Source organism: Emydura macquarii, unplaced genomic scaffold (genome assembly GCF_026122565.2).
Source record: "Emydura macquarii macquarii isolate MOO-44397 ecotype Brisbane River unplaced genomic scaffold, CSIRO-AGI_Emac_v2 contig_2699, whole genome shotgun sequence".
NCBI lineage: Eukaryota > Metazoa > Chordata > Testudines > Chelidae > Emydura > Emydura macquarii.
Window position 1 is genome coordinate 882,706 of NW_027132836.1, and position 25,201 is coordinate 907,906.

General features: G+C 42.6%; 2 protein-coding genes and 2 long non-coding RNA genes across 5 annotated transcripts in view; 2 read left to right on the plus strand and 2 right to left on the minus strand.

Moving 5' to 3' along the window:
* On the plus strand, positions 1–11,014 carry LOC137164828 (uncharacterized). The gene is made up of 5 exons (XR_010923211.1): positions 1–49; positions 6,030–6,094; positions 6,782–7,038; positions 7,786–7,842; positions 10,853–11,014. It is a non-coding gene; the product is annotated as an uncharacterized lncRNA (long non-coding RNA).
* LOC137164823 (pinopsin-like) lies at positions 4,244–9,473 on the minus strand. Of its 2 annotated transcripts, XM_067565793.1 has the most exons (6): positions 9,445–9,473; positions 8,103–8,398; positions 6,837–7,019; positions 6,028–6,173; positions 5,515–5,754; positions 4,244–4,384 (listed from the first exon to the last, which is right to left on the minus strand). In XM_067565793.1, exons 2-6 carry the CDS (start codon positions 8,332–8,334, stop codon positions 4,244–4,246), a joined length of 942 nt encoding a protein of 313 aa, XP_067421894.1. In that variant the 5' UTR covers positions 8,335–8,398; positions 9,445–9,473. The 2 variants fall into 2 exon arrangements, with proteins under 2 accessions (XP_067421894.1, XP_067421893.1); XM_067565792.1 differs by lacking the exon at positions 9,445–9,473 and having other exon boundaries at positions 8,103–8,451.
* LOC137164827 (uncharacterized) overlaps positions 11,012–25,201 on the plus strand; it is a 19,175-nt gene continuing 4,985 nt past the window's right edge. The window contains exons 1-2 of the long non-coding RNA XR_010923210.1: positions 11,012–11,048; positions 12,513–16,779. This is a non-coding gene — a long non-coding RNA (uncharacterized lncRNA). The remainder of the gene's footprint in view (positions 11,049–12,512; positions 16,780–25,201) is intronic.
* Positions 16,604–25,201, minus strand: part of DOC2B (double C2 domain beta) — a 124,725-nt gene continuing 116,127 nt past the window's right edge. The window contains exons 7-9 of the mRNA XM_067565781.1: positions 19,554–19,635; positions 17,878–17,974; positions 16,604–16,740 (exon numbers count right to left, since the gene is read on the minus strand). Of these exons, the coding sequence (XP_067421882.1) occupies positions 16,604–16,740; positions 17,878–17,974; positions 19,554–19,635 (316 nt within the window). The remainder of the gene's footprint in view (positions 16,741–17,877; positions 17,975–19,553; positions 19,636–25,201) is intronic.

Sequence of the window (25,201 nt, forward strand, 5' to 3'; positions counted from 1 at the left end):
TGTACATCTAACTCATTGCAATTATGGTGGCCAAAGAGTTCCCCATGTGGTAAGAGCTTGGTCTGGAGAACATGCCCTTCTAATGCAGTGTGGCTCATGGAGTTCCACAACATTGTCCCTGTCAGACTGGCTAGATTGTGGGGGGGAAGGCATTTATTAAGTTATTTAACATCAATACGTCAGAATCATAATAATTCATGTGGGATATGCCATGTCAAGTACTGTTAGAAAGGCTATAATGTGCTAAGTAAGATGATAATGTTTATGTTCATGTGTTATATGTGTAATGGAAGTTACGGATATGTTCCACAATACCACTCTCCACTCCATCTTCCAACGGTGGGGCATGCGCAAAAGGACCTCTTTGCAACTGTGACCAACCACAAGCTTCCCCTCTTCTGCTCCAGGGGCGCTGTCTGACCCAGCTCTCAGGGTGACGCACTCCTCCTCCCCTGGACATTCGGTCTCCGATATGCCTTCCCACCCATCCCACTCCTCCCACAGGTCCTACACAAGATGCGCCATGACCGAGCTGCCCTCATCCTCATACTTCTCTATTGGCCTCGCCAATATTGGTTCACCGACCTCCTTCACCTCAACACCTACCCTCCAATCCACCTTCCCTCTCATCGAGATCTCCTCACACAAGTGCACAGTCAGATCCTACACCCCAGTCCAGATTCGCTTTACCTCATGGCCTGGTATTTGGATGGGGCTCACACATATACGATGCGTGCTCCACACCCATGCACAATATCCTCTCACATAGCAGATGACCTCCACCAGAGCATATTACCAAGCCAAGTAGAGATGTTTCACAGCATGGGTGTCCAGCCAGCACTGCCGCTTGGACTCTGTGTCCATTCCTATTCTCCTTGACTACCTTCTCCACCTTCGGCAGGCTGGCCTCACCCACTCATCCATCCAGGTCCACCTCGCCATACACAGTGCCTTTCTCCCACCTATAAACGGCTTCTCAGCTGTTAGCCACCCAACTACTATGCGCTTTCTTTGTGGTCTCCTCAACACCTTTACACCAGTCCACCAACCCACTCCTCTGTGGGGACCTTAACTTTGTCCTCTCTGCCCTTATCAAACCATCCTTCGAGCCTCTAGCAACCTGTTCTCTTGCCCACCTCTCCATGAAGGTGATCTTCTTAGTGGCCATCACCTTAGCTCAACAGGTCAGCAAACTGGCGGCTATACTGACTCGCCGTTTATTGTATTCCACAAGGACAGGTCTCCCTTAGACTCCATCCTAAGTTTCTACCCAGTGTGGTCTCTCTCTTCCCCATCAAGCAGTCAATTCACCTCCCTACCTTCTATCCCAAACCGCACACCTGCCCCAGGTTGTGCACGTTACATTCCCTCGATGTCCACGTTACATTCCCTCGATGTCCACTGTGCTCTGTCCTTCCATCTCCAATGCGCCCCCACTTTCTGAGCCTGGCCTCATCTCAGCTTTTCCTCGACATTGCAGAGCATTGCTGAGGCCATGCTGTTTCATCAAAACACCTCTCTAAATGGATCTCTCGTTACATCACAGAATGCTACTCCAAATCCCACATCTCTCCGCCACCTAGTATCACTGCCTTTCTAGCCAACGTCCCATGGCAGGACATTTGAAGGATGGCCACGTGGTCCTCCATCCACACTTTCACCGTTCACTATGCCATCGCACCAACAATGGCAGCAGATACAGCAGTTGGACGTGCAGAACTACACACACTCAGTTCCAGCGAGCTCTTGCTCCCACCTCCGCGCTGAATACTGCTCACTTTGCTACCCAGAATTGGGATGCGCATAGGTACCAGTACTTGAAGAAGAAATAATGGTTACTTACTATAACTGGAGGTTCTTAAGATGTGTGGTCCTTATCTAGATTCCAGTTCTACCCCCTGCTTTGCTACAGGCTCTGTGTCTGTTGGTAAGAGGGACCTGGAGGAGCGTTAAGCTGCGCAGCCTTGTAAGACCTTGGACACATCATGTGGCTGATGCACAATGCATACATGGGTTGATGGACATTACTTACAAACAGTTCCAGGTACAGTGCATGGCACGCATGCACACCCACATATGGCATCCAGGTAGGGACCACACATCTCGAAGAACCTCCAGTTACAGTAAGTAACCTCCATTTGGTTGGATTTAATTCAACACATCTGCATAAGTAAATGTGGACATATGGATGTATATGTATACAGATAAATATTTTTGTATGTGTGTGTACATAATATCACAAATAAATATCCAGTATATGCATGGCGTAGCATCACCTTTTACTGTGTTGCAAGGGTTAGCTAGCTTAGCCATAATATTGTAGAAGCCCTCCAATAAAGCAAAAGGGTTGTGATAGCCAGAGTCCCCCAAAATGAAGCCAAGCAAGAAAAAGCAAATGATCTAAAGGTTGGCATCAAAGAGGGTATGCATCCAACTACCCCTTGCACTTGTTGCCTCATTACTCCTTGTTCCCTACTGGTATTCCCTAAGGAGAAGGGAAACACAGCTTTGGATGCAATTGATGTTCATTATAATATGTCACTGCAGTAAAAAAATAACTTTTCCTTCTAAAGCTTTTAAAGAGGTTAAAAAAAAATCAAATTTCGTAATCAGTGCACCTCCAGAAAAGCAGAGCAGTGGCCATTGTAGCCGCTTATTATCAGCAGATTTGGAATGACTAATAATGGGGTAGGAGCCATTTAACTGTGTGAATACCTGTTACCCTCTGACTCCTTCACTTATGTGTTGTAACATCAAAGGCCGTGGAAAGTCATGGAAGAGAAGGTCAGTGATCTTCTTGTCAGGAAAATGACGCAATGAAATGACATAGAAAGAAAACTACTTAGAGAGCAGGGGTAAAGTTTTCAAATGTGACTGAGGAGCCCAAGGCCCATTTTCAAAAGTAATCTTAGGCACTTTGGGCCAGATTTTCAAAGGTATTTAGGTGCCTAAAGATGCAGGGAGGTGCTGAGTGGTATTTGGGAGTTAGGTACTCGGGTGCTTTTGAAAATCCCTACCTGCATTTTAGGTGCCTAAATACCTTAAAAAATCTGACACTTATTCAATGAGACTTCGGATCCAAAGTAATTTAAGCACTTTTGAAAATGTTACATTAGTCCTTGCAATGTTCTCAAGCCACCAGCTGTAATGAAGGAGGTCAAGTCATGATTATTGAAGGAACACTTTAATGGCAGCTTGTTATTGCCTCAGTTTAACGTCTTTGGATTTCTCCCTGCTTGTGTTGTGCATCTGTTGCTTTGTGTTATCGTCTCAGCCTTTATGGCCCCAGTGGCTTTATTGTGTTTTTTGTTATGAGCCACAGAACTTTTACAGATTTTGTTTCACTTTTATTGCAGAATCAATGCATCTTCTAAGGCCTTTCCTGATTGCCTTAGCTATAAATAAAATACAAATCTGCTGGGCTTCAGGCCCCTTGTTTTTGCCATATTGATCTTGTCCTTCGTCTAGGTGAGTGTGGCATTTTTCATGTGAAATGAAACTCCAATTGTGGTTACTGAAGGTTAGACCTAGCTGTCTGTTGGGGCCCTTTGCTAACTGCTGAAATGCAGCAGCACTGATTTGATAATTGACCTCCCATGACGAGACATTAGTATTTAAATGTTTGGATATTTATTAGCCCTAGCTGTACTTGAACACACCTATTAAATTTTCATTGGTTCACAGCCTGCCTTAAAATTACACAAAAGGATCAGCCAACACAAATTCTGGGTCTATACAGTAATCTGCATTACTGGATCCACCTCCTGTTCTGCTCTTTGCCATGAAATATACATTTAACAAAGTAAGCCTATGGTTTTCCTAATGGGATTACTCCTGAAGAAGTGCTCCTTTGGGCTTTAATGCTGATGTAGTGGTTCAGTTATTCCTTGGCCTAGTAAAAGGTCCCCCCATTATCATGTGTTAGCACTTCCTCCAGGGGGCAAGGGGCTAGTCAGAAGGGGGCTGCTCCCATTATGAGTTTGACCTGTTCTCTCTGATGTTTACTCTCTAATATGGTTGCTTTTCTGCCATTGAAGGGGAATGTGTTTTACCTTCTGTCTGTTCGCGTGACAGGGCAGCTCTAAGAAGAAATCTTTTTTTCACTTTCTGGTATATATTTGAGCTGTTAGAAAATAGCCAGATTCTTTGCTCCTCCTTGTGTTTGTGCCAAATGAAACTGAGACGAATGTGTGGAGCTGGCAGCTGCCATTCCTCCATGCAGGAGTTGAAGCATCTGCACTGGTTACGATGGGGTCACCTTATTTCTGCATCCCTCCAAGGCTGACGTGATGCCTTTGTGGGCACCAGGCATACCAGGAGAGGATTCCTGCATCTCTGACAGGTTGCGATTGCAGCACATCATTTTCAGCAGGCAGTCCCGGAACTAAATGGGGAAAGTTCATGTATTACAGGAAAATTCACCAGATAAGAGAATAAGGCAGGCTGCTAAACATACCTCCCCTGGGTCCCTTTATTCCACACTACTACATTGGGTTTTGCTGTACACGGTTGCTGTAATTGGTGAGTTGGTGATGCTTCTATGAGATACAACCTTGATGCTTTTGGCACAAGTACATAAGAAGTGCCATACTGGCTCAGACCAGTGGCCCATTTAGCCCAGTATCCTGTCTCCAACAGTGGCCAGTACCACAGTTTCAGCGGCAGTGTACAGAATAGAGCAATTCTGGAGAGATTCACCCATCTTCCCCTCCTACCTTCAGGCAGGCAGAGGTTTAGGGTTGCCCTGAGCATGGGGTTGCATGTCCCTGACCATCTTGACTAATAGCCTTTGATGGATCTATCTTCCATGAATTTATATAGTTCTTTTTTTAACTCAGTTGTCCTTTTGACCATCGCAGCATCCCATGGCAATGAGTTCCAGAAGTTAATTGTGCATTGTGTGAAAAAATACTTGCTCTTGTTTGTATTGAACCCGCTGCCTATTAATTTTATCGGGTGACACCTATTTTTTTAATTGTGGGAAAGGGTAAATAACATTTCTCTATTCACTTTTTCCACACCGTTCATGATTTTATAATATGCACTACATTGTAGGAAGTAAACCTCCAAGGAGGGGTTGTGTGGACAATACCTAGCCCAGCATTGAATGCAAATAATGATTTTTGGGTCAGATTGTTCAGTGCCTGACCCTTTTTTTTGCAGGCACTAGCAATTTTGATTGAAAGACATCTGTCTGTCTGCTGTGCAAGCTCAATCAGGCAGTTAGTTCATAATCCAAAACTAAAGTCTTTTGCCCCTACAAAATTCTGGGTATGCAAAAGGATCTCTGGTTAAGGCCAGGTTGAAAATCAGGCTCCATCTCTATTTTATACCTAAGTCTCGCTTGTTGTAAAGATGCAGTCGGTGGGATCTAGCACTTGACAAGAACCCCAATAGGATAGTTATGCTATATTAGAGTTCCCCATTACTGCAATTCCACTTAATTCTTATAAGTACCTAGCTCTGTGAAGTCTTGTTTTCAATTGCTCTCTGATAATCTTTGTTTTTCCTCACCTGTTTGTTCATGAAGATGTAGATAACTGGGTTGTAAACTGTAGCTGTTTTGGAGAAATATGAAGGCAGTGATGCTAGAGCAGGCTGGATGGGGATGTCTTTGTTTGTGGCAACCACCATGGCAAAGGTGGCATAGGGCAGCCAGCAGATAAGAAAGGCCATCACCATAGCGATCACCATTCGTGTCACCACCCTCTCAGCTCGCTGAGTCGTTTCGGATTCTTTTTGTTGTGCTGCAACCTACAGGCAGTGTAAGGGAAACAGCCTGCTATTTAATATGCACTGCCCTTATATAGAAAATGATGTCTTATAAAATGGCCTAGGCTGGGGGAAAATTTGCTGGATAAGCAGGCATGTGTGGCACACTTGTTAGCTATATTATCCTCCTTTTCCATTCAGTGGCCTATTTCAACCTATGTTCACATCACACAAACAGGCATGAAAAATTGCACAGAAAACCTGTGTCTGCAATGGTGCATGTGACTGTTTAGATTGAAATGTCTTTGTACTTACAGCTTGTAGTGTCACCAGCAGATTTGTATAGGAGAAGAGGATCAGACTGAGAGGAATAATGAAACAGGTAATGAATAAAGTCATGATGTAGCTGTTGTTGTTGCTACCACCGGTGTACCAGTTGGGACCGCAGGAGGTTCTCAGACCTAGAACAATGAGATTAAGAGTCCTGATGCATGATCAGGGGCTTCAGTGGGAAAAGATAGAACAGCAAATACCATCTACTGTTCTTGCTGAATTGTGCCTGTTTTCCTAAAGCAGCTCTCAAAATTCTAGCCAGATCACATGAACAACAATACTGGCATCAGCTATGATGATTTCTGGCTGGCAGTGCCATTGTTATTAATTTATAAACAAACCACAATGAATCATAATCATAAATTTACAGTAAACGTCTAAATAAACAAGTTTTTGATAGGCTTGGTCTGGGCTTCAACCATTTTTGTTGAGCTAGTCAGGATGCAGTGACTGTAGTCTGACAGGACTCTGCTGCTCCTCTGTCTATCAGATGTTGTGTTAAGCATATGCATAATAAGAAAATAAAGGCATTGCAGTTTATTGTAATAAGCAGCTAACTTTTAAAGAGTGATAACTGACAGGAAATCCTCATATTAATGAGAAAATGAGTGTTAGCACTTGGAGAACAAAGATAGCCACACAGTCAAATACAATGATGAAATCTTAACCGTCTCTCCCCAAGTATGTCATGCTTAAAATATCCACCAATAACTGAAGAAAAAACTGTATCCATCAGACATTTCTGAAGCTGCAGACTGGAATACTTCATTTGAAGAATGCAACTCTCATACCTTCTGGCACATAGCTGCTCCAGCCTAGCAATGGTGGGGCTGTCCAGAGAAGTGACCAAATCCAAGTGAATGCACAGCCCAGCACTGCATGTTTGTGTTGAAATCGGAAATCTCCCACGGGTTTGCAGATGACGATATACCTTTCAAAGGCCAGGATTGCCAAGGACCAAAGCCCCACTATACCTGAGAGACACCACTAGTGGTTAGTATGTTTGGAATATGATTTCAAATTGCTGTGCTATTCAATGATCTAGCAGCTTTCTGTGCTTAACTGCTAGATCTGAAGTGCCAGGTTTTCCTGAGCTGTGCTACTTTGTCCGGGTAAGGACTGTTCCATAGAATAAGCTATATTTCAAGCAGCTGTCTTGCAGGTGCTAGAAACAGAGATTTCAAGCGAGCAGGCAAACCATCAGGGGAAAAAACATTCACAATATCATCCAGATTTGATCATTATTCTTATTTATTTTATGATTGCGCCCAGGTGTTTCTTGTTTATTAAGCTTTCTATTAATTAACGTAGGGCTATCTGAAAGGATACATTGTATTTCCTAGGACATACAGTTTCCATTTTATAAGGCTGTTTTCAAGCTTCTCAATAGAGTTTAGCTAGGATGCCTTAACAGATATCAATACCACATATGGTACTGTTTGATTCGCCAGATATGAGTGTCTGAAATGCAATTTCTCCACTGCAGTGTTTCCCCCAGGACACTGGATTTGATGCATTATGTTCCTGATGCTCATAGAAATATGCCCCTTGCCCACACAGAGGCACCTCTATTGGCCACTGATTGTTCACAGCAAAATGTATGAGAATTCTGCCTTATCAGCCTGTGGGCATGCAGCCTAGCAGCTGAGGCAGTGATAAGGGATGCAATCACAATGTATCATGTTATGATAAATTACATGTGATATAAAAATTCTCTATTTCTTCTTTTTCCGTTTTAAGCACATCCCAAGGCCAAACCTGAGGATCTGCTCAGTCAGTGTGTTCTGAACTACCCAGGTGAGTAACCATCTTCTCTCCCATTCTGTGCCTGAGAGCGTATGGAAAGATAACAAATTCAACATCGTGAGTAAAAAAAACCCTCTGTCTTTGTTCTCTGGTTTGAGAAGAGGCGGGGAGACATTTGATGGCCAAGGACAGCTAATGAGCCATAGTTACTCTATAGTCTCTAGTCTTAGACCAGCTTTAGATCAAGTGCAGTTGCATTAGCTGAAGACCGAGAAAGAGACTAGCCAGCTGATATCTGTAAATGTCCTTACCTGTTAAGGAAACCATGAAGCCTTCAAACCCGCACATCCTTTTGCCGAGCACAAAGAAGCCATTGATGTTGTTGGAGAAACTGATGGTACTTCCAAAGAAAGTCACCAGCAGATCAGCCACAGCTAGATTCACCAGGATGTAGTTCAGTGGGGATCTAAGTTTCTTGTACCTGATAGAAACCACAATGACCAAGCCATTCACAAAGGAGGCAGAAAACACTACGATGCCCATGAGCACAGCCACCGATGTATAGATACTTCTGGGAGCCAGGTGAGGCCACTGGGGACCATCAAAGGTGCTGAGAGTTCCGTGTTGCACGGGAGCCTGAGAAGTGTTTGAAACATGCATTTCTCTTCAAGGGATGAAAAACATACACCTGGAAACACAGAGCAGGTGACCTACCTGAAAGGACAACAGACCCTCTTTATAAAGCCAGGGGCTTAGGGACCCCAAAGAGGATCTGTAGATTAAAAAGACTTAAGGTATTTTAATACAGAGTTTTTATAATCAGCTCTTTACTCATAAGGGGATAGAGAGTCACTTGCAATCTGACGGGTGAAAGCGACATCATTTAGTTGAGTAGGTTTTGATTGTGCTTTTCCCAGCAATGTCGTTAAATGACTGCAGACACATTTTTCTAAACACAACCTCTTTAGAGCCAAATCCCCACCAATGTTGTATTTGAGTTTTCTGGAACAGAAATGATCATAATCTCTTGTGTGTTCATGATGGTTGTTGTATGTAACTTGCATTTCAGTCAGTGTTTGGGCTCTGAGTGTAGGGATTGAAATGCATGAATTCTGCCTAGATTTCCTAACACTGGGGTGAGTCCTTAAAGGGGCTACAGTGGAATGAAGTCCTTAGGGTCTTCTCTGGCTTGAAAGTCAGGCAGAGAGCAGTTTATGTCCTCATAAGAATGGCCAAAATTGTAAACCAGGGAAGGGCTGGCTTCATAGATTGGTAACAAAACATCGGGGCACACGAGGCTGTCCCATTTTTACAGGGTTTTTGAGAACAGAGCCTGTTTCAAGTGACAGGTTTGTGACTAATCAAACAACCTTGGTATGTTTTGGCTTGTAGTGTTCTGAACCTAGTGAGATGAGTGTAAATAACAGATGTCTGCGTGAAACTCCAATCTGAGAAAGACCAAAGCAGTCCTACTTACTCTTAATAGAATCATAGACATCAGAAGGGACCATCATGATCATCTGGTCTGACCTCCTGCACGTTGCAGGACACAGAACATCATCCACCCCCTCCTGTAATGGACCCCTAACCTCTGGCTGAGTTACTGAAGTTCTCAAGTGCTTGCCGGGCTATCTGGTCTTGCTCTCTGCGTATCTGTCTTTTGAGCTGTTAATACCCGTGTAGGTATAAGCTTAAGGAGAGAGCTAAATGACGTTGGTTAAAGCAGGCTAAATTACTTTGGCTATTCAGGACACTATTGGTAGTGAAACACCCACTAACCCTTTCAAATGGTAGACCCAGTGCTCAAACTGGGGGCCTAGTTAGGTTTCTAAATGGGCACTAGCCCTCTGTTTGCAAATAAAGATGTCTAACTTTACTGTTAGATGTGTCTCTGGTGCTCCACTGTAGTAGCTGAGTATCTCACACCCATGAATGATCTTAGCCTCCCAGGAATGACGGTGACAGAACCAGGAATCCAATCCAACTCTGGTGAGTTCCAGACCAGTGCCTGAATAAGACCATCTTTTTTTTGTATTTCACAACTATGCAATGTACAGTATGGTCTACAGTGTATAGTTTCCATTGGAGCCCTTCAGTTTCTCCCTGACTTTGTATTAACAAACGGCAAGGAAAGAACAGAGCAGTGGGCCCAGTCCTGCACCCAAATGACATAAAAGGGAATTTTAGTTGGGTAAGGAATGCAGGACTGAGCTTCCAATGTTTTTAATATAGAAAACAGGTTAGAACTGAATTGACAAAAATATATATGAAATGCATTACCTGGACTGACACGGGTGCTACAAACCTAGGGATCTGTTCTAGTGAGCTGATTAAGGTGAGATTTATTGTCCAGATGTTCTAGGGAGAAAAAGAGACAGCGAGCAGTATACAAGCTAAATGCAGCTTGGCAATGTTAACTGGTAGATTTAGGAGGAGGTTTTCCAGAGTTCCTAAGAAGCCCAGTCTGCACTGACTTTGAATGGGATTTCCCCTCTCAAGTCCCTTGTGTAGTGTTGAAAACATCCTTCGTAGAGTTTGTTACTGTACTGTCAAAATATCAATGTGCATGTGAAAAGATGTCTGTAACATGAATGATCCCAAGGCGTTGTGGTCCTGCTCCCAGTCCCCCAGTGCTGGCTTGTTCACTACTTTTATCTAGTGCTTGTCTAGTCCAGCTTTAAATATTTCAAGTGATACGGCTTCTCCCACTTCCCCTGGGAGAGTATGGCAGTGTCAAAGAGATCTTGGTGTTAGGCTGTTATTTTTAATATTGAGCCTACATTTTCTGTTCCTTGCCTTTGTACCGTTCTAGTGATACTCCCTTGGATGGCAAACCAGTCATTATACGGAGTCACAGAAATGCTGTTAATCTTTTTGGACAACTCCTGTCTGTGAAATTCCCCCACCTACCGCCACCCTCCCATTTGGTGTTTCCACTGACTTGCTTCTGCAAACAGGCTTGTAAAATCCAAGTCTGGATGTTGTGCCTGCAACTTACTCAGTGCCAGAGCCTGGTTTGCAAACATGGCCTTGATCAATAATAATTCCTTCTTCTCCATAGCTCTCAAAGAAGGACAGTATCGTTATCCTTTCTTTACAAGTGGGAGATATTGAGGTATAGAGAGGTGAAGTGACTTTCCCAATATCATCTTGTAGACCAGTAGCAGAGACAGGAATGGAACCGAGCTCCCTTGATTCTCACTCCAGTGCTTTATCCACTAGGCAACACTGCTCTAACTGTATTAGTTATATGAAAGGTAAGTAGATTCTATTTCTTGAGTCTCTGGATGTTCACAAATGAACCTCATTTTACATAGCTGAAAGGTCAGCTGCTGACTGCCTTACACACCCAGATTTTTCTAGTACTGTTGAATAGGCAGGCAATGCAGTACGATGTACTTAGATTGTTTTCTGTTTGGGGCGGGGATTATCTTTTTGTTCTTTGTTTGAACAGCACCTAGCACAGTGGGGGTCCAGGACTGGGGCGCCTAGGCGCTACCACAATACAATGAATTAATATTAATTAATAAGCATTCTAAAATATAGTACAATGTTTTGTATGCCTGGAAGCCAGATCTCCAGCTGGTGTAAATGAGTACAGTGCAACTGCCTTGAGTGCAGCTACCTTGACTTACACCAGTTGAGGATCTGGCAGATGGAGTGGTGATCATGCAATGAAATTAAATATAATCTGATATTTTAAGGGACTTTGTCAAATAACTTCTGACATTTCATAGGTAGCATTTGAATCATCAGTGTGGCAGGTGTGATACTGTGAAACAGGCATTCAGTGATTTTTTATATATAAAATATATTTTCAGTAGCTCTAATATACAGCAGGTGTATTGCTGGTCCTGGGAAGGTATGTTTTGTACAGAAAATATTAATTCTTGTGTGTGAATTAACAACACAAAAAAGGAATAGTTTTGGGAACTTTGGTATATGGGAGCATTACCCAAAATTGACTGTAGGAAGGGAAATCTTGACTTAAACAGTATATGCCAAAAGCCAATGCATAAGCATCCTTTATTTTTATTATTTAAAAAGACAAGTCAAATCTAGTACATTAAATACAATACATGCTCTTCCCTGTTTCATAAATTAAGTCCAAAAATAATATTAACCTTTGACGTTACAACCAAATATTGATACAGACACAGAGGATTACAATAAAAACGCCAGCCAGCCAGTTTTAATATGCAAGTCAAGACCGAAGTATCTCCTGTATTCTCAGGAGGAACACTGAGGTCACAGTTAAGAATAAGGATGCAATAGTATTAGACACAAGTAAGAAAATTACAAAAACAACCTTCTCCTGGTGTATGTGTTATATTTGTTCCAAGGTACTAGCTGGTGAATTCTAGTATGTGAATTTGCCCTTCAACCAAGACAGGCTTTGGATTAAAAGCTGAAAGGCAGACACTTGGATTTGTTGGTGGTAGGAGGGAGGAAAACAAGGTTAGGAATACTATTAATGCCCATTCAGTCCATCAGTTTTTAAAAACATGCTTACTGCAAAATCCAGTAAATATCTGCATTATGGAGCTGACTGTTGAATAGTTGTGAATATGCTGTGGCTGGCTGGCAAATCAACTACTAACTGTTAGAAATTGTAAATCATTTAGGACAGCTGTGTAAACAAAGACACTGACTTTTTTTGTTGTCATTTAGCTCATTTTAAGCAATATCAAGAAAAACCTCTTGGTTATTTCTTTGTCTAGAGAGAGCATTAGTATCGGAAGCAGCTTAACAGTGCTGTGCATCGCCACATAAACTTCTGATCTGCAGCTGGAGCTGGGGTTTTCTTTGTGAGAACACAATCCCTCACTCTTGGAAAAAATGGAGGACAACTAGCCAAGATAAGTTACGTGTCCAAATCTAGTATACATTTAATTGCATATCCTGTATTAGGATAGGCAGCTGATAAATTGGTCGTGTGCACACTGATGGGAAAACACATGCAGTTTTATATTCAGAGATGAAGAAGGACTCGGAATATTCAATAGGAGATTTGAAATTCAAAGCTCCTCCCTTCATCTGAGAGGCTGAATAAAGAAGATAACACTGTGAAGAGCCATTGCTCCCTAAAACAGATGCCGCTCTTTAAATAATATCTTCACCTCTGGTACCAATTTAGCTACTCAGCATCTTGAATTCCGAATATAAACCCTTGGGAAAAAAAGTTAAATCTTCCAAATCTACAGAATTCAGCTCAAAGTGGAATTCCACAGGTGGCTGTAATCTCATCTTTTGTATAAAATGACTAGAAATATTTCTTTGCTCATTTATGTAGCTTTCATTTGAACAGGATATTCACAAATTTGTCACTGCATGCCTTGAAGCAGGTTGGAAATATTATTTATCGATCATCTTAAGAGCCACAGAGAGTGTTGTACCATTTGGTTTTAAAAAAAAATCCCATGCACTGAAGCACCCTCTGAGCTTTTATTCTTTTTAAAATGCTTCCCTGGTAATGTTACTAAATAAATCCTTTTCGTGACACTAAGGCCTAATGGAAATCTCTGAACTCCACTCCGGGTTTTTCCCACAATTGTAGCACTTTAAATTTTCAAAGCTATGTACAAACCTCACAATGCCACAGTGAGGTAGATGAATATCCCCATTTTACAAATGGAGAAACAGAGGCAGAGCAGCTAAGTGACTTTGCCCAAGGCTACATAGCAAGCCACCAGCAGAGCTGAGATTAAAATGCAGACATTCCTGACTCCAACTCCAAAAATCAATCCACTAGATAGCTCAATTTTTGGTTTTAATTGTGTACCTTTTTTCCCTCACTAGAAAATGCCTCTTTGTTGCTTAGTTCATCTGCTCCTGCTGCTTATCCCCCGCATGGATTCATAACTCTTTGTAACTCCAGCAGCAACTTTTAATGTCACAGAGAATATCTATTCTGAGTTTCTGTTAGTGGTCAGTATGTCTTGTAGAACAATCCTAAGGAAGCAAATCAGTAGCATTTTTTTAATGATGCACTTGTAACATCCAACGTTGTCCCATTACAAATTGGAAGCCAACCTCTGTTCTTCACTCAGCTGACTTCAGTGGGATTACTCAGACAAGTAAAACAAGTAGGATATGGTCCTTGGTTTTACAACTGGCAAAAGAAACTTTTTTCTAGTTAGAATCTGCTGCTGCTGAGCAATTTTTGCCCTAAAGTGCTCTGAAAAGTTAAGACCATTTAAAAAAAAAGTGCATAAAATCATAATCATTCATCTAGTGCCTGTGAAAATTGACACAACCTCAAAGGAGGTGAAAGTCTATGTCATGTTCGTTGTCATCCCAGCATTTGAGTGTTTAAAATGCGGCATAATAGACTGAGCACATGATCACTGTACAAATAGGGGGAGAATCAGAAGCTGAACCTTTAGAATTTACCTTTTATTCCCTTTTTATTTTGGGTTCTATTTATAAATATTAACAAATTCAACAAAAAGTACACAGTTAGGTAATACTGAAATACAAAATTCTTTTAGGATGCAGTTAAGGACAATTACTGCAGCCTTCACGTTGTAGCAAAACATTGGTATCAAACATTTAACAAGTTCTTGCATGACAACAACCATCTTGCATGCAATTTATATATACAGTCCAATTAAAAAAGACTTCAATACAAAATGAACGAATCCACACGTTATGACCCACTCCACGTTAGGCATAAACCAGTGTTATGGCAATATATATGCTTAAACAATGGTACTTTTAAAACAACTTTGAGAAAAAAGGAATGTCCCCATTATTCCTGGCCAGTCTAAGAGCCTTATTATCAGCGCCATTGAACACATGCAGCTCCCATAGACTCCAATGGGAGCTGTGGGGGCTCAGTACTTCTGAAGTCATGCCCTAAATATCCTGCTGTATTTTAAAGTGCTGGAACAGTAACATACATGGGCAAGAGAGAATTGGTGAGATCATCTAATTTGACATACTCTTTGTGGTCAAATAAAATTCACGTGTCTTTATATAATTCACTACACATAGTACATTATTAAAAAGACCCTATTATGAAGGTTTTCCCATCGCTAACAAGGTGTAGTATTGTTATACCTTTGAAAAATAAATGTAGGTCTAAAGACATCTGATTGATCCCACAAAATGATCTTTAGCACAAAAATACATGTTTCTGAACTACTATGTAATAAAGACTGTGACTATGGACCTTTTCAATAACACATGGGTTTGAAGGCTTCTGAAAAATTCTGCCAACATGCAGCGTTTTGCAGTTAGTTTAGCGCATTTGTGACGTTTGTATTTGCAGGAAAACCTGTGAACTGTCTTGGACGTGGTCAGGAAAATAGAACAGTGTAGTCAATGAAAGGAAGAGAGGACAGAGTAGAGAATTGTGGTTTGGGAACTGTGCGTTTGGTAAAGAGAGAGATTCCAGAACAGCTTTTTATTAGATCGGATCCCGCTCAATAACTCAGATTTGGAATGTGCAAGGGACATCTGCGCCAAGGCTTGATGGTGTTCCCACAAAACTACCATTGATGGCTGTGGGGCAGAATCAGGGCTTAATTCTTTGGCCACTGACTGAAGCCAGCTTGGATGCAAAGAATAGCTTTGTAGAGAGAAATGGATAATTGGCCTGCCTGGGGAGTCAAGGAGTTACACACATGGTTAAGAATTGGCAAAGAATGAATAAAGGAAAAGACAAATCCAAATGCTCTGTCCCTTACATGTGTGCATTGCCCCACTGGAGTCAATGAAAGCTGTGTGCATGTAGCCAAAGGCAGAATTTGACCCCTGGAACCTACTGTAGCATCAAATCTGCCTCCTCTTCCATTCTAGCTAGTGGCAACTCTTTGGGGGTCTGTTAATTCTCACTACCCCAGAATGAAACGTCTGAACTAAAAGTAAAATCTTAAGGTAAGTTTCAGTGAAAAATAGTCCTGTCCAAACCAGCTGTGTAGTTGACAGGAAGAAAGGCAGGTTCATGGTTTGCTAAAAATAGCAGCTGCATGGAAGTGCTAGTGTGAAGTCCCACTGTCTGTAATAGAGTGACAGTAAGTGCTGGAATGGTTTGTTGATTTTCTGATCTTTCTTAAATATCAAAATTTCTCTTAATAAATGTGAAGCCTTGTATTATTCCTAGTGAGGCTGCAAGTGCCTCTACTGTTCCCGGTGGACTTATATAAGGAAGCTAACAGCCCTTTTAGCCTACTAGTAAGTATACTTCATATAGGTTATCAGACAGGACAAGCATTACATTTCTGAAAGAAAAGCTAACAGTCCTCATAGATTATTGGAGAACACACGATCATTCCAAAAGGTGATGTTTAAATGCATAAAGACTGTTCAGGCCCAAACCACAGAAATTGACAACCAGAAATGCGGCATAATCGCCTTTAGTAAAATAAGTTCCATGTTTTATAATGCTTTTTGCTCATAGTAGCTACACAAACAAAACGTGATCCATTCATTTTGCAAGGCAGCAAGAAGCTAATTCGGTATATCAAATAGTTAGCAAAGAAGTCACAATTCTAGTGCATGCAGGCCTGTGTTTTCTCAATTGACTGTGTGTGTATGTGCTGGAGTGAGGAGGTGCTCAGAGGCAGCTGGGAGAAAACCCGAGGGGATCGCACCCACTGAACAGAGAAAATCAATTTTGTCTTGTTCAGTGGTATTTCCCTGCAGTATGACCATCAGTTGGAATTTACCAAGCCATTCTTTCTTGCTGACTTAGTGTAACCCTTTTAATGTAGTAAGTAAACTAGAAGTCCGAAGGCATGAATTGTTCCTGGTTCTGGTTGCGAGAGAGAGCTGTGCAATCTTCAAGGTCCCTGGCCTGTCTTTAGGGTCAATCGCTGAGGATGGCCCCTGGCAGCTCGTTCGTTAGTGTGTGCCACCGCTCTATTTTCTTGTCCTTGTTTTTCAGGCAATCAAACCAGTGCTTCAGCCGCTCGCCTTTGGCGTTAATTCCTAACACTACTCCACCTGAACACAGAGAGAGACAGTCAGCTCAGTCCCACTGAGGTAAGCCAAGCTGTGCACACTTGTTCAACTACCCAGCGAAATGTATGGAGCATGACATTGCAAAGCTTTCCATGTTCCTGGGTAGCTGTTGGAAACAGCTGTTTAGAGGGATGAGTGCCAAGGGAGTTCTCACTCACGCTCACAGGCAGTTGCTTCCTTTTAGTGTGGGTGGGCAACAGGGACAATCAATGGGTAGATGAAAGCTTCCTGGCTACATTATCCTGGCCCCACTCACTTAGAGCTGGGCATGGCAGAAGGAGTACATCTTTCAAGCACTGTTAATGGGCTTGGCCTCCACTCTGTCCCATGCTCCCTTTATGGTGCGCCCCCCCCCCCTCTGAGTTTAATACTCTCTGCAATGTCAAAGTACAAGTGATTTGTTTGTTTAATTTGTTGCACTATAAGTATCCACCTTGATTTAACAGGTCCCTTAGCATGAGGGGAGGGTTTGAGCTATGAGCGGGCTGAGAAAAGGAAAGCCAATGAAATAATATGCCAAAGTAGTCTACGCTCAGAAGAGCAAACATGGAAGCTGGAACAGCCTGTCCTTTTTAAGAATGGCCTGGAGTGGGACCGAAAATGACCCTCTGATTCCAAGGACATTAAGAGGTAATGAACTCTCCTTGGCCATAAATCAAGCAAAATGACCTTAAATATAGCAAAGGTGGTTTGAAGCCAGTGTATTCAACAAAGACATATTAAGCCTGTCCACTTTCACTCTTCTCTGGCTCTCAGAAGAAAAGGCTTTGAAAATTGAGGTGGAATGGAGAGAGGCTTGTCCTAGGAGAGTGGGAAGCCATAACTGAGTGTAAGGGCTTATCTACACAAACGCTCGGTGCGCAGCCAACTAGTGCAGGGGAGATTTACACCACCTGCCACACAAGGTCACTGGGTGCTTTAATCCACTCCCCTTTCAAAACAGGGTAGCAAAGTGCATGATGGAATGTTTAGTGCGTGGCGGCAGGATCCACATGGGCAGGCTAGTGTGTGCTAGATTGCGACTCCCGCCTGCCGCAAGCGACGTGTTCAGACAGACAAGTCCTCAGCTGATTAATGTCAAAGGGCACAGGCCCAAAGTGGCTTGAGTATCTTACTTACCAATAAAATCATTTGATTTTCCAATGTCATAATCCCACACAGTGACTTCTAAGGTCTTCTTTGCCAGGTCACCATGCTTTATTTCATAACAAAATTCCTGGGGGGAGAAAAGACCAAATTCAGGAGGCAGTATGTTGTCTCCAAAACTCTAGCTATGCTAGTGCCGCGCAGTGTGGCTTTAAAGAACATCCTCAGTGCAAGGATCAAAATGTTTCACAGAAAATGCTTATAAGCTACAGCCACAAAGAAGGTTTGAAGGTGCTATTTAATAGGTCTGACTGGCTTGGAGAGCATGTCCGATGGATGGAACTGAAGAGTGGCAGACCAGGGATAGAAGCAGTTAGCTTTGAGGAGCTAGCGCATGAAGAATTGCACTTGCTTACTGGGACCGCTGCATAAATACCCCTTGGTGTCATTTGTTGTCTGGGCCAGGGAAATTCTCATTTAACAGACACGAAGCATATGCAAAGGGAAGTGAATCACTGAGCCAATGCTTACGCTCTAGGTAGGAGGCGACTGAGGAGGAGAGGGCTTTAATTGTATATGATGAAACACCCGTTGGCCATTCAAGGTGATGGTCCTATGACTGAGAGACATTAGGAAGTGGTGCAAAGCAAGGCTTTTACCCCTGCATTAACAGAAGCAGGTGAATGACAGGAAGGATTGTCCAGTGGTTAGTGCACTAGCCTGGGACTTGGGAGACCTGGGTTCAATTCCCTGCGCTACTAGAGCCTTCCTGTGTGACCATAGGCAAGTCACGTAGGCCTAGACCCTGCTGTTAGGCACCTAAATACCACTGAGGATCTGGGCCGTAGCCTCTCTGTCCCTTGGTTTCCAGCGTGTACAATGAAGATACTAGCACTTCTCTACTGCACACACGTGAAGGGGCTAAATCCATTAAAGACTGTCAGGTGCTGAGATGTGATGCAGATGGAGCCATAGAAGTAGATAAAGCAAATACTCCTTTGTACCCAGACCTGTGCATCCTGCTGCACCAGCATGAGCCAGATTAGATAACTACCCTCATGTGAAAAACACAACTGCCCAAACCAGACTTGTGTTCAGTTCCATAACAGGTGGGAATGAGCGGGGGGGGGGCAAACTTTTTGGCCTGAGGGCCACATCTGCATATAGAAATTGTATGGTGGGCCATACAGAAGGGTGGGGGGAAGGGGCGGGGCTGTGTGGGGGGGATGTCCACGCAGTGCTGCTTAGGGATGGAAGCGGCTCTGGCCAGGGCGCCACTGGCCCCACATGGTGAGAGAGGGGCGAGGGGAAGGGGTGGGGCTGGGAGGGGGAGTGGCCGCCACCATGCCGCACAGCTTGTTCTGCAACCTTGCTGCAGACCACTAGTTGAGCTGGAGGGCCTGATTAAAAGCTCAGAGGGGCCATATGCGGCCTATGGGCTATAGTTTGCCCACACCTGCTCTACACCATACCCAATGGGTGTGGCAGATGCAGGGATCCCAATCAGTAGTGCCAGAGGAAGGGAGTTTATTCACTGCTGAGATTGCAATGAAAGTATTTAGAAAGGCAAGCAGAGGCAGAATAAGATTGGATGTCCCATAGCTGGGTAAACTGATGTGATTTATAGGCCTATCTCCTTTATGAGTGAGGCTCTTATCAGTGAGAACAGCCTCTTAGCATCTATCAAATATAGTATGGTGCAAAAGTACCTCATTGAATTCAGGGTTTAGTGTTTTCTTTTTCACTGCTGTCTTGTGCTTTGATTTCTTGTCCTCGTCTGGTTTCAAGTAGCTGTAATTATAATAAAGAACTTGATCAGAACACGCAGCCACCTAGCTGACAGTCAACATCTCTTTTTTACAAGTTTGACTTAAGCTGTTCCCAGCAGTCAGCTGAGTTGTATTCCCAGCTCTGCCGGTGACTCGTTATGTGACCATGGGTAAACTGCTGAACTGCCTTGAGCTATGGCTTCTTCTTTTGTAAAATGGAGGTGTTATTTCTTACCTACCTTGGTTAAAGTTTTTTGAGATCCTTGAGTGAAAATTGTTGCAGCAGTGGAAAGTAGCATATTGGCCTTTGACATGCAAAAAGAGGCACTGCTTCACCTCACGCTCAGCAGCTGTTTGGATGCTATTATAAACCTTTCAATAATACAATGGTTATACCACATTATAGTCCCTAGAGGCCACTAGAACTGCATGCACTGCACAGGTGTGCTCTGGATAATTCCTGCCACCAGAAATGCTGGCTTCAATACTAGTTAATCATGCATCACAAAGACTTAAGAGTAGAGTACCAGTCTACGGCCACTGGCACAAATCTAGATCCTTGCTGAGATACAAAGAATATTCATGAATGAGAAAGAGAAGACATCAGTATTGCCATCCCCAAGCATTCAAAAATCTTGAGTTGGGACCCCCAGAGTTCCAGTTCAGTGCTCTATCCACTAGGCCACGGTGCCTTCTAAAGAAATACCAACTTTAAAAAACCACATTTTTGCCTGAACTGGTTTTTAACCTAGTGAGGTTACACTCATTTGTAGAGATTAGGGGGAATAAATATACTGGATCACATTTTGCATGTAGCCAGTTTGCTCTGCTGTTTATGTGGGTCTTTCACACAGCAACAGAGCAGAGAAAAATAAAATTGTAGGGAGGAAAGTGTTGAGCCTGAAATCTTCTCAGATTCACAACGAGTTAAGTGTAGTTTCAAGTTGACACTGTCCATTTAAAAATCAGTTCTGTTTTCCTCTCATGTTTTCTGTATCTCATTCATATTTTAAAAAATTAGGATTTATGCATGAAAACAGCATACTTTTCTAATGGCTCCTGCTTCTTATTCATACCCTGCAGCCATAATCTACTATTTGTGTTAGCACAATAGGCAACTGCTAAAACGACTGGGTTTTAACAAACAGGACATTATGCTACTTTGGAGAAAATGCAGCCAGAGCCGATGAGCACTTATCAAACCAAGGATTTATTTTTATGAAAAACACTTCCATTCATAAAAAGCAATTCAGTAAAAAAACAAAAAACACAGTGCATAGAAATGTGTTGATTGCTGTGTTAGCACCATCAACAAAGCAACACTTGAAGATGATCTCAAATTCAAAGACTGAATCTAAAATTACAAACTTTCTTCTCCGTGACTGGAAAGTGCACTGTGAACAGAGATTGTCACCTGGCCGTGAAGTGCACCTTGCTGGGGGTTTCATGCCCTCATGCAAGCCATGAAAGCAGTGCCTGGCAACCATTCTGCAATACCAGAACTCACGATAAATCACGAGGAAGCAGATTCATGCATGTTCTTTGCCAGCTGCTCATGCCAAGTAAGCATCTTTTTAGAGATGGAGCAACCAGAACTGCATGCAGTATTCACATTGTGGGTGTACCGTAGATGTATCTAGTGGCATTATGATCGTTTCTGCTTTATCTATCCCTTTCCTAATGATTCCTAACATTGTCCGGTTTTTGGCTGTTGCTGATGCACGCTGAGTGGCTATCCACAGTGACTCCAAGATCTCGTCCATGAATGGTAACAGCTAATTTAGGCCCTACCATTTTGTATGTATAGTTGGGATTATGCTTTCCAATGTGCATTACTTTGCATTTATCAACACTGAATTTCATCTGTTATTTTGTTGCCCAGTCACCCAGTTTTGTAACTCTTTGCAGTCTGCTTTTGACTTAACTATCTTGAGAAGTTTTGTATTATCTGCAAATTTTGCCACCTCACTGCTTACCTCCCTTTTCTAGATTGTTTATTAACATGTTTAACAGCGCTGGTCTGAGTACTGATCTGTGCGGGATACCACTATTTACTCCTGTTCCTTTTGAAAATTGACCATTTACTCCTACCCTTTGTTTCCTGTCTTAACCAGTTACTGATCAATGAGTGAACCTTCCCTCTTATCCTATGACTGCTTACTTTGCTTATGAGCCTTTGGTGAGGGACCTTGTCAAGTTTGTCTGAAAGTCCAAGTACACTGTATCCACTGGATCATCCTTATCCACATGTTGCTGAAACCCTCACAAAATTCCTTTACAAAAGCGGTGTTGACTCTTCCCCAACAAATCAAGTTAATCTATGTGTCTGATAATTCTGTTTCAACCAATTTACCTGGTACTGAAGTTAGGCTTACTGGCCTGTTATTGCCAGGATCGCCTCTGGAGCCTATTTTAAAAATTGGTAGCACATTAGCTATCCTCCCTCCAGTCATCTGGTACAGAAGCTGATTCAAGTGATAGGTAACATACCTAGTAGTTCAGCAATTTCATATTTGAGTTCCTTCAGAACTGCTGAGTGAATACCATCTGATCCTGGTGACGTCTTACTGTTTAATCGATCAATTTGTTCCAAAATCTCCCAAACTGAGGTGTCAGTAGAGGAGGGTTCCTCAGATTTGTCACCTAAAAAGAATGGCTCAGGTGTGGGAATCTCCCTCACCTCCTCTGCAGTGAAGATGATGCAAAGAATTCATTTACCTTATCCACAATGGCGTTCTCTTCCTCGAGTGCTCCGTTAGCTCCAGTGGCCCCACTGATTGTTTGACAGGCTTCCTGCTTCTGATATACTTTAAACATTTTTTTGCTGTTAGTTTTTGAGTATTTTGCTAGTTGCTCTTCAAATTGGCCTCCACTGTTTCATAATTAAAGACAAAGCTGCATGACTCCAAACTCTTTGAATAATGAGACATCAGAGCAGTCTCCAGCTTTTGCTATTTGGGTTCTATACTCACCAGTTCCTCCAACTCTCATACCAAAGTTCCCCACCAGATTGGCATTGCAGTGTTTGCCATAGGTCATTTACGACAAATATGGAATCAACTTAATCTCGCCCCAACAACCAAGTTCAGGATCTATTCGAGCTGCATCCTGCTGTATGGTTATGAAACATGGACACCGTGCTGCTCAGACTGGGCAAAGCTGGAGGCTTTCCATACACAATGCCAACATCGTATATTGGGCATGAAGTGAAACAACTTCATTCGTAACACAGACGTTTACGGTCGCTGTCCTCTACAGACTACTGGGGCCATTGTTCGCAGACCGTGTCTTATGCTTTTTGGACATGTGGCCAGAATGCCGCAAGACGTTCCGGTGAACACTATTTGCCGGGTGGCTTGTAACATCTGGGATAAAATTTCACCAACCAAGGGGTGAAGGCAGCCCGGAGACAGATCCACTATTACATGGGTGCATCTGTTCCAGCATTGGACTCATGGCCCATCAAGCCCTTGCGGCTGCACAGGAACAGACCAAATGGCGAATGATTGTTATGGCCGACGATTCGCTGAAGCATTGAAGACAACAACAACTGATAAAATGTCACTTTTTAGCTGTCTGCCATTGTATGAGGTAATGGATGCAACTCTTTTTCATTTCATTTCCTACCTATACTTTCTCAACATCTATCCTTTCCTCCTTACAAGGATACAGAGAATCCCTGTTAATAGATCCTCCCCCCTAAGGGATGTCTCTGTACAAATCATGTGCTCCTCCACACTTGTTGGCTTTCCCCTCGCCATTAGTTTAAAAACTACTCCACAACCTTTTTACTTTTACACGCCAGCAATCTGGTTCTGTTTTGGTTTAGGTGGAGCTTATACAAGAAGGAAAAGAGTTTCCCCAGATCCTAATAAACCGAACCCTCTCCTTGCTACACCATTGTCTCATTCATGCATTGAGACGCTGCAGTTCTGCCTGTCTAACTGGCTCAGTGTGTGGAACTGGAAGCATTTCAGAGAATGCCACCATGGAGGTCCTGGACTTCAATCTCTTATTTAGCTGCCTAAATTTGGCCTCCAGAACTGCTCTCCTACTTTTCCTTATGTCACTGGTACAATGTGTCCCCTGACCACCAGCACTGGGCACAAGCCTGTCTCGAGCAATCTGCAACCTTTGCACCCGGCAGGCAATTCACCAGTTCATCTTTATTCTAATGGGTGGTACAAGTTGTTTGCTAAGAAGAACAAAAAGAAAAACTGCCACCAACGATGACCTCCTGAAGCAGTCAAATTATCAGTCAAATATATGGAATCATGGAGCAGTTCAGAATCTTCGTGTCCCATCACCAGTGGAGAGGTGACAGACAGATAGCATGGGATAACTCGTTCCTAACAAGATGATGCTGCCACCTGTTCCAAAACCCATCCTCACCTTTGTGCAGGGTAGCTGTGAGAGTACCTGTGCAACAAGGAGATGCAAATGCCACAGGGAAGATTCAGTGCATGCGGCTCTGACAGCGACACGTGTAACAACGGAGTATTCAACAGATCAGAGACAGATTCTGAGGGGCAGGAGAAATGTTTCAACTCTCTGCAAATTACTTTGACTATTTTTATGAGTAAATATAGCTCAAAGGGGTGTTGCATTAGACATTCAGTAGCTCATAGTTATATGGGGAGGTTATATAAAAGTATATGGTTATACTGTGTTCTGTGATGTATTCATACAAAACATTCTACAGCCCTTCTAAGAGTCATTACCGTTTACATGTATTGTCATTATACTCAGTGATAGTAAGAAGCTTGTAATTACAGTTGTATCGTGTATTTTAGACTGTTTCCAGCAGAGTTGATAACATCAAAAGTATGTTTTATAAGTAAGGGGTTATTATTTGCATATCTTCAAAAAAATAGCCAACAGAAAAACTTTTCTCAAATCAATCCATTCTACAATTGACAAATATTTTGATGCATTACATGGTACAAACAAGCTCATACTGTCGTGTGACTACAGACTTTTGCTTTAACTGAAGGCTAAACAGTATGGGAAAATGCAATAATATGCATTTTCAATATGCACTGGGGCTAAATATTTCCCAAACTTTCCAAAACAGTACTATTTTGATCACATATGTTGACACATATTTGGATCGCATTATCAGTTGTATTTAGTTCTCTGCCAATTTTGGTCAAAATTAGACTATGTTCCTACAAGTTATGGCCCTTCTTGTGTGTGTATGTTTTTTTGGACTGGATGCCCAATAACATTTAAACAGCATAGAAAACTGGCACCACTTGCAGCATCTCCATCCACCCTGGTGGTGACCATCAGCAGCGATGTGCCTAACGTGCTAGCAGCGAAATATTTCTAGCTGACAGGTTAGCCCGTAGTGCCCCAAATGGGTATGGGCTGGTAGAATAGACCCAGCTCACACAATTAGATCAGAAATGAGGCTAAAGGCCCTTTGAAATGAAAGGTTTCCAGACCTGCTCTAAAAAGGGATAATGCCATGATCATCCTCTGCTGAAAAGAAAGAGGGTCATTACATAGCCCTGAGACTCAGACAAAGCTTTTGTCTGATACTGCAATGATGGATGCGGTCCAAGGACCGAGACAGAACATCCTGA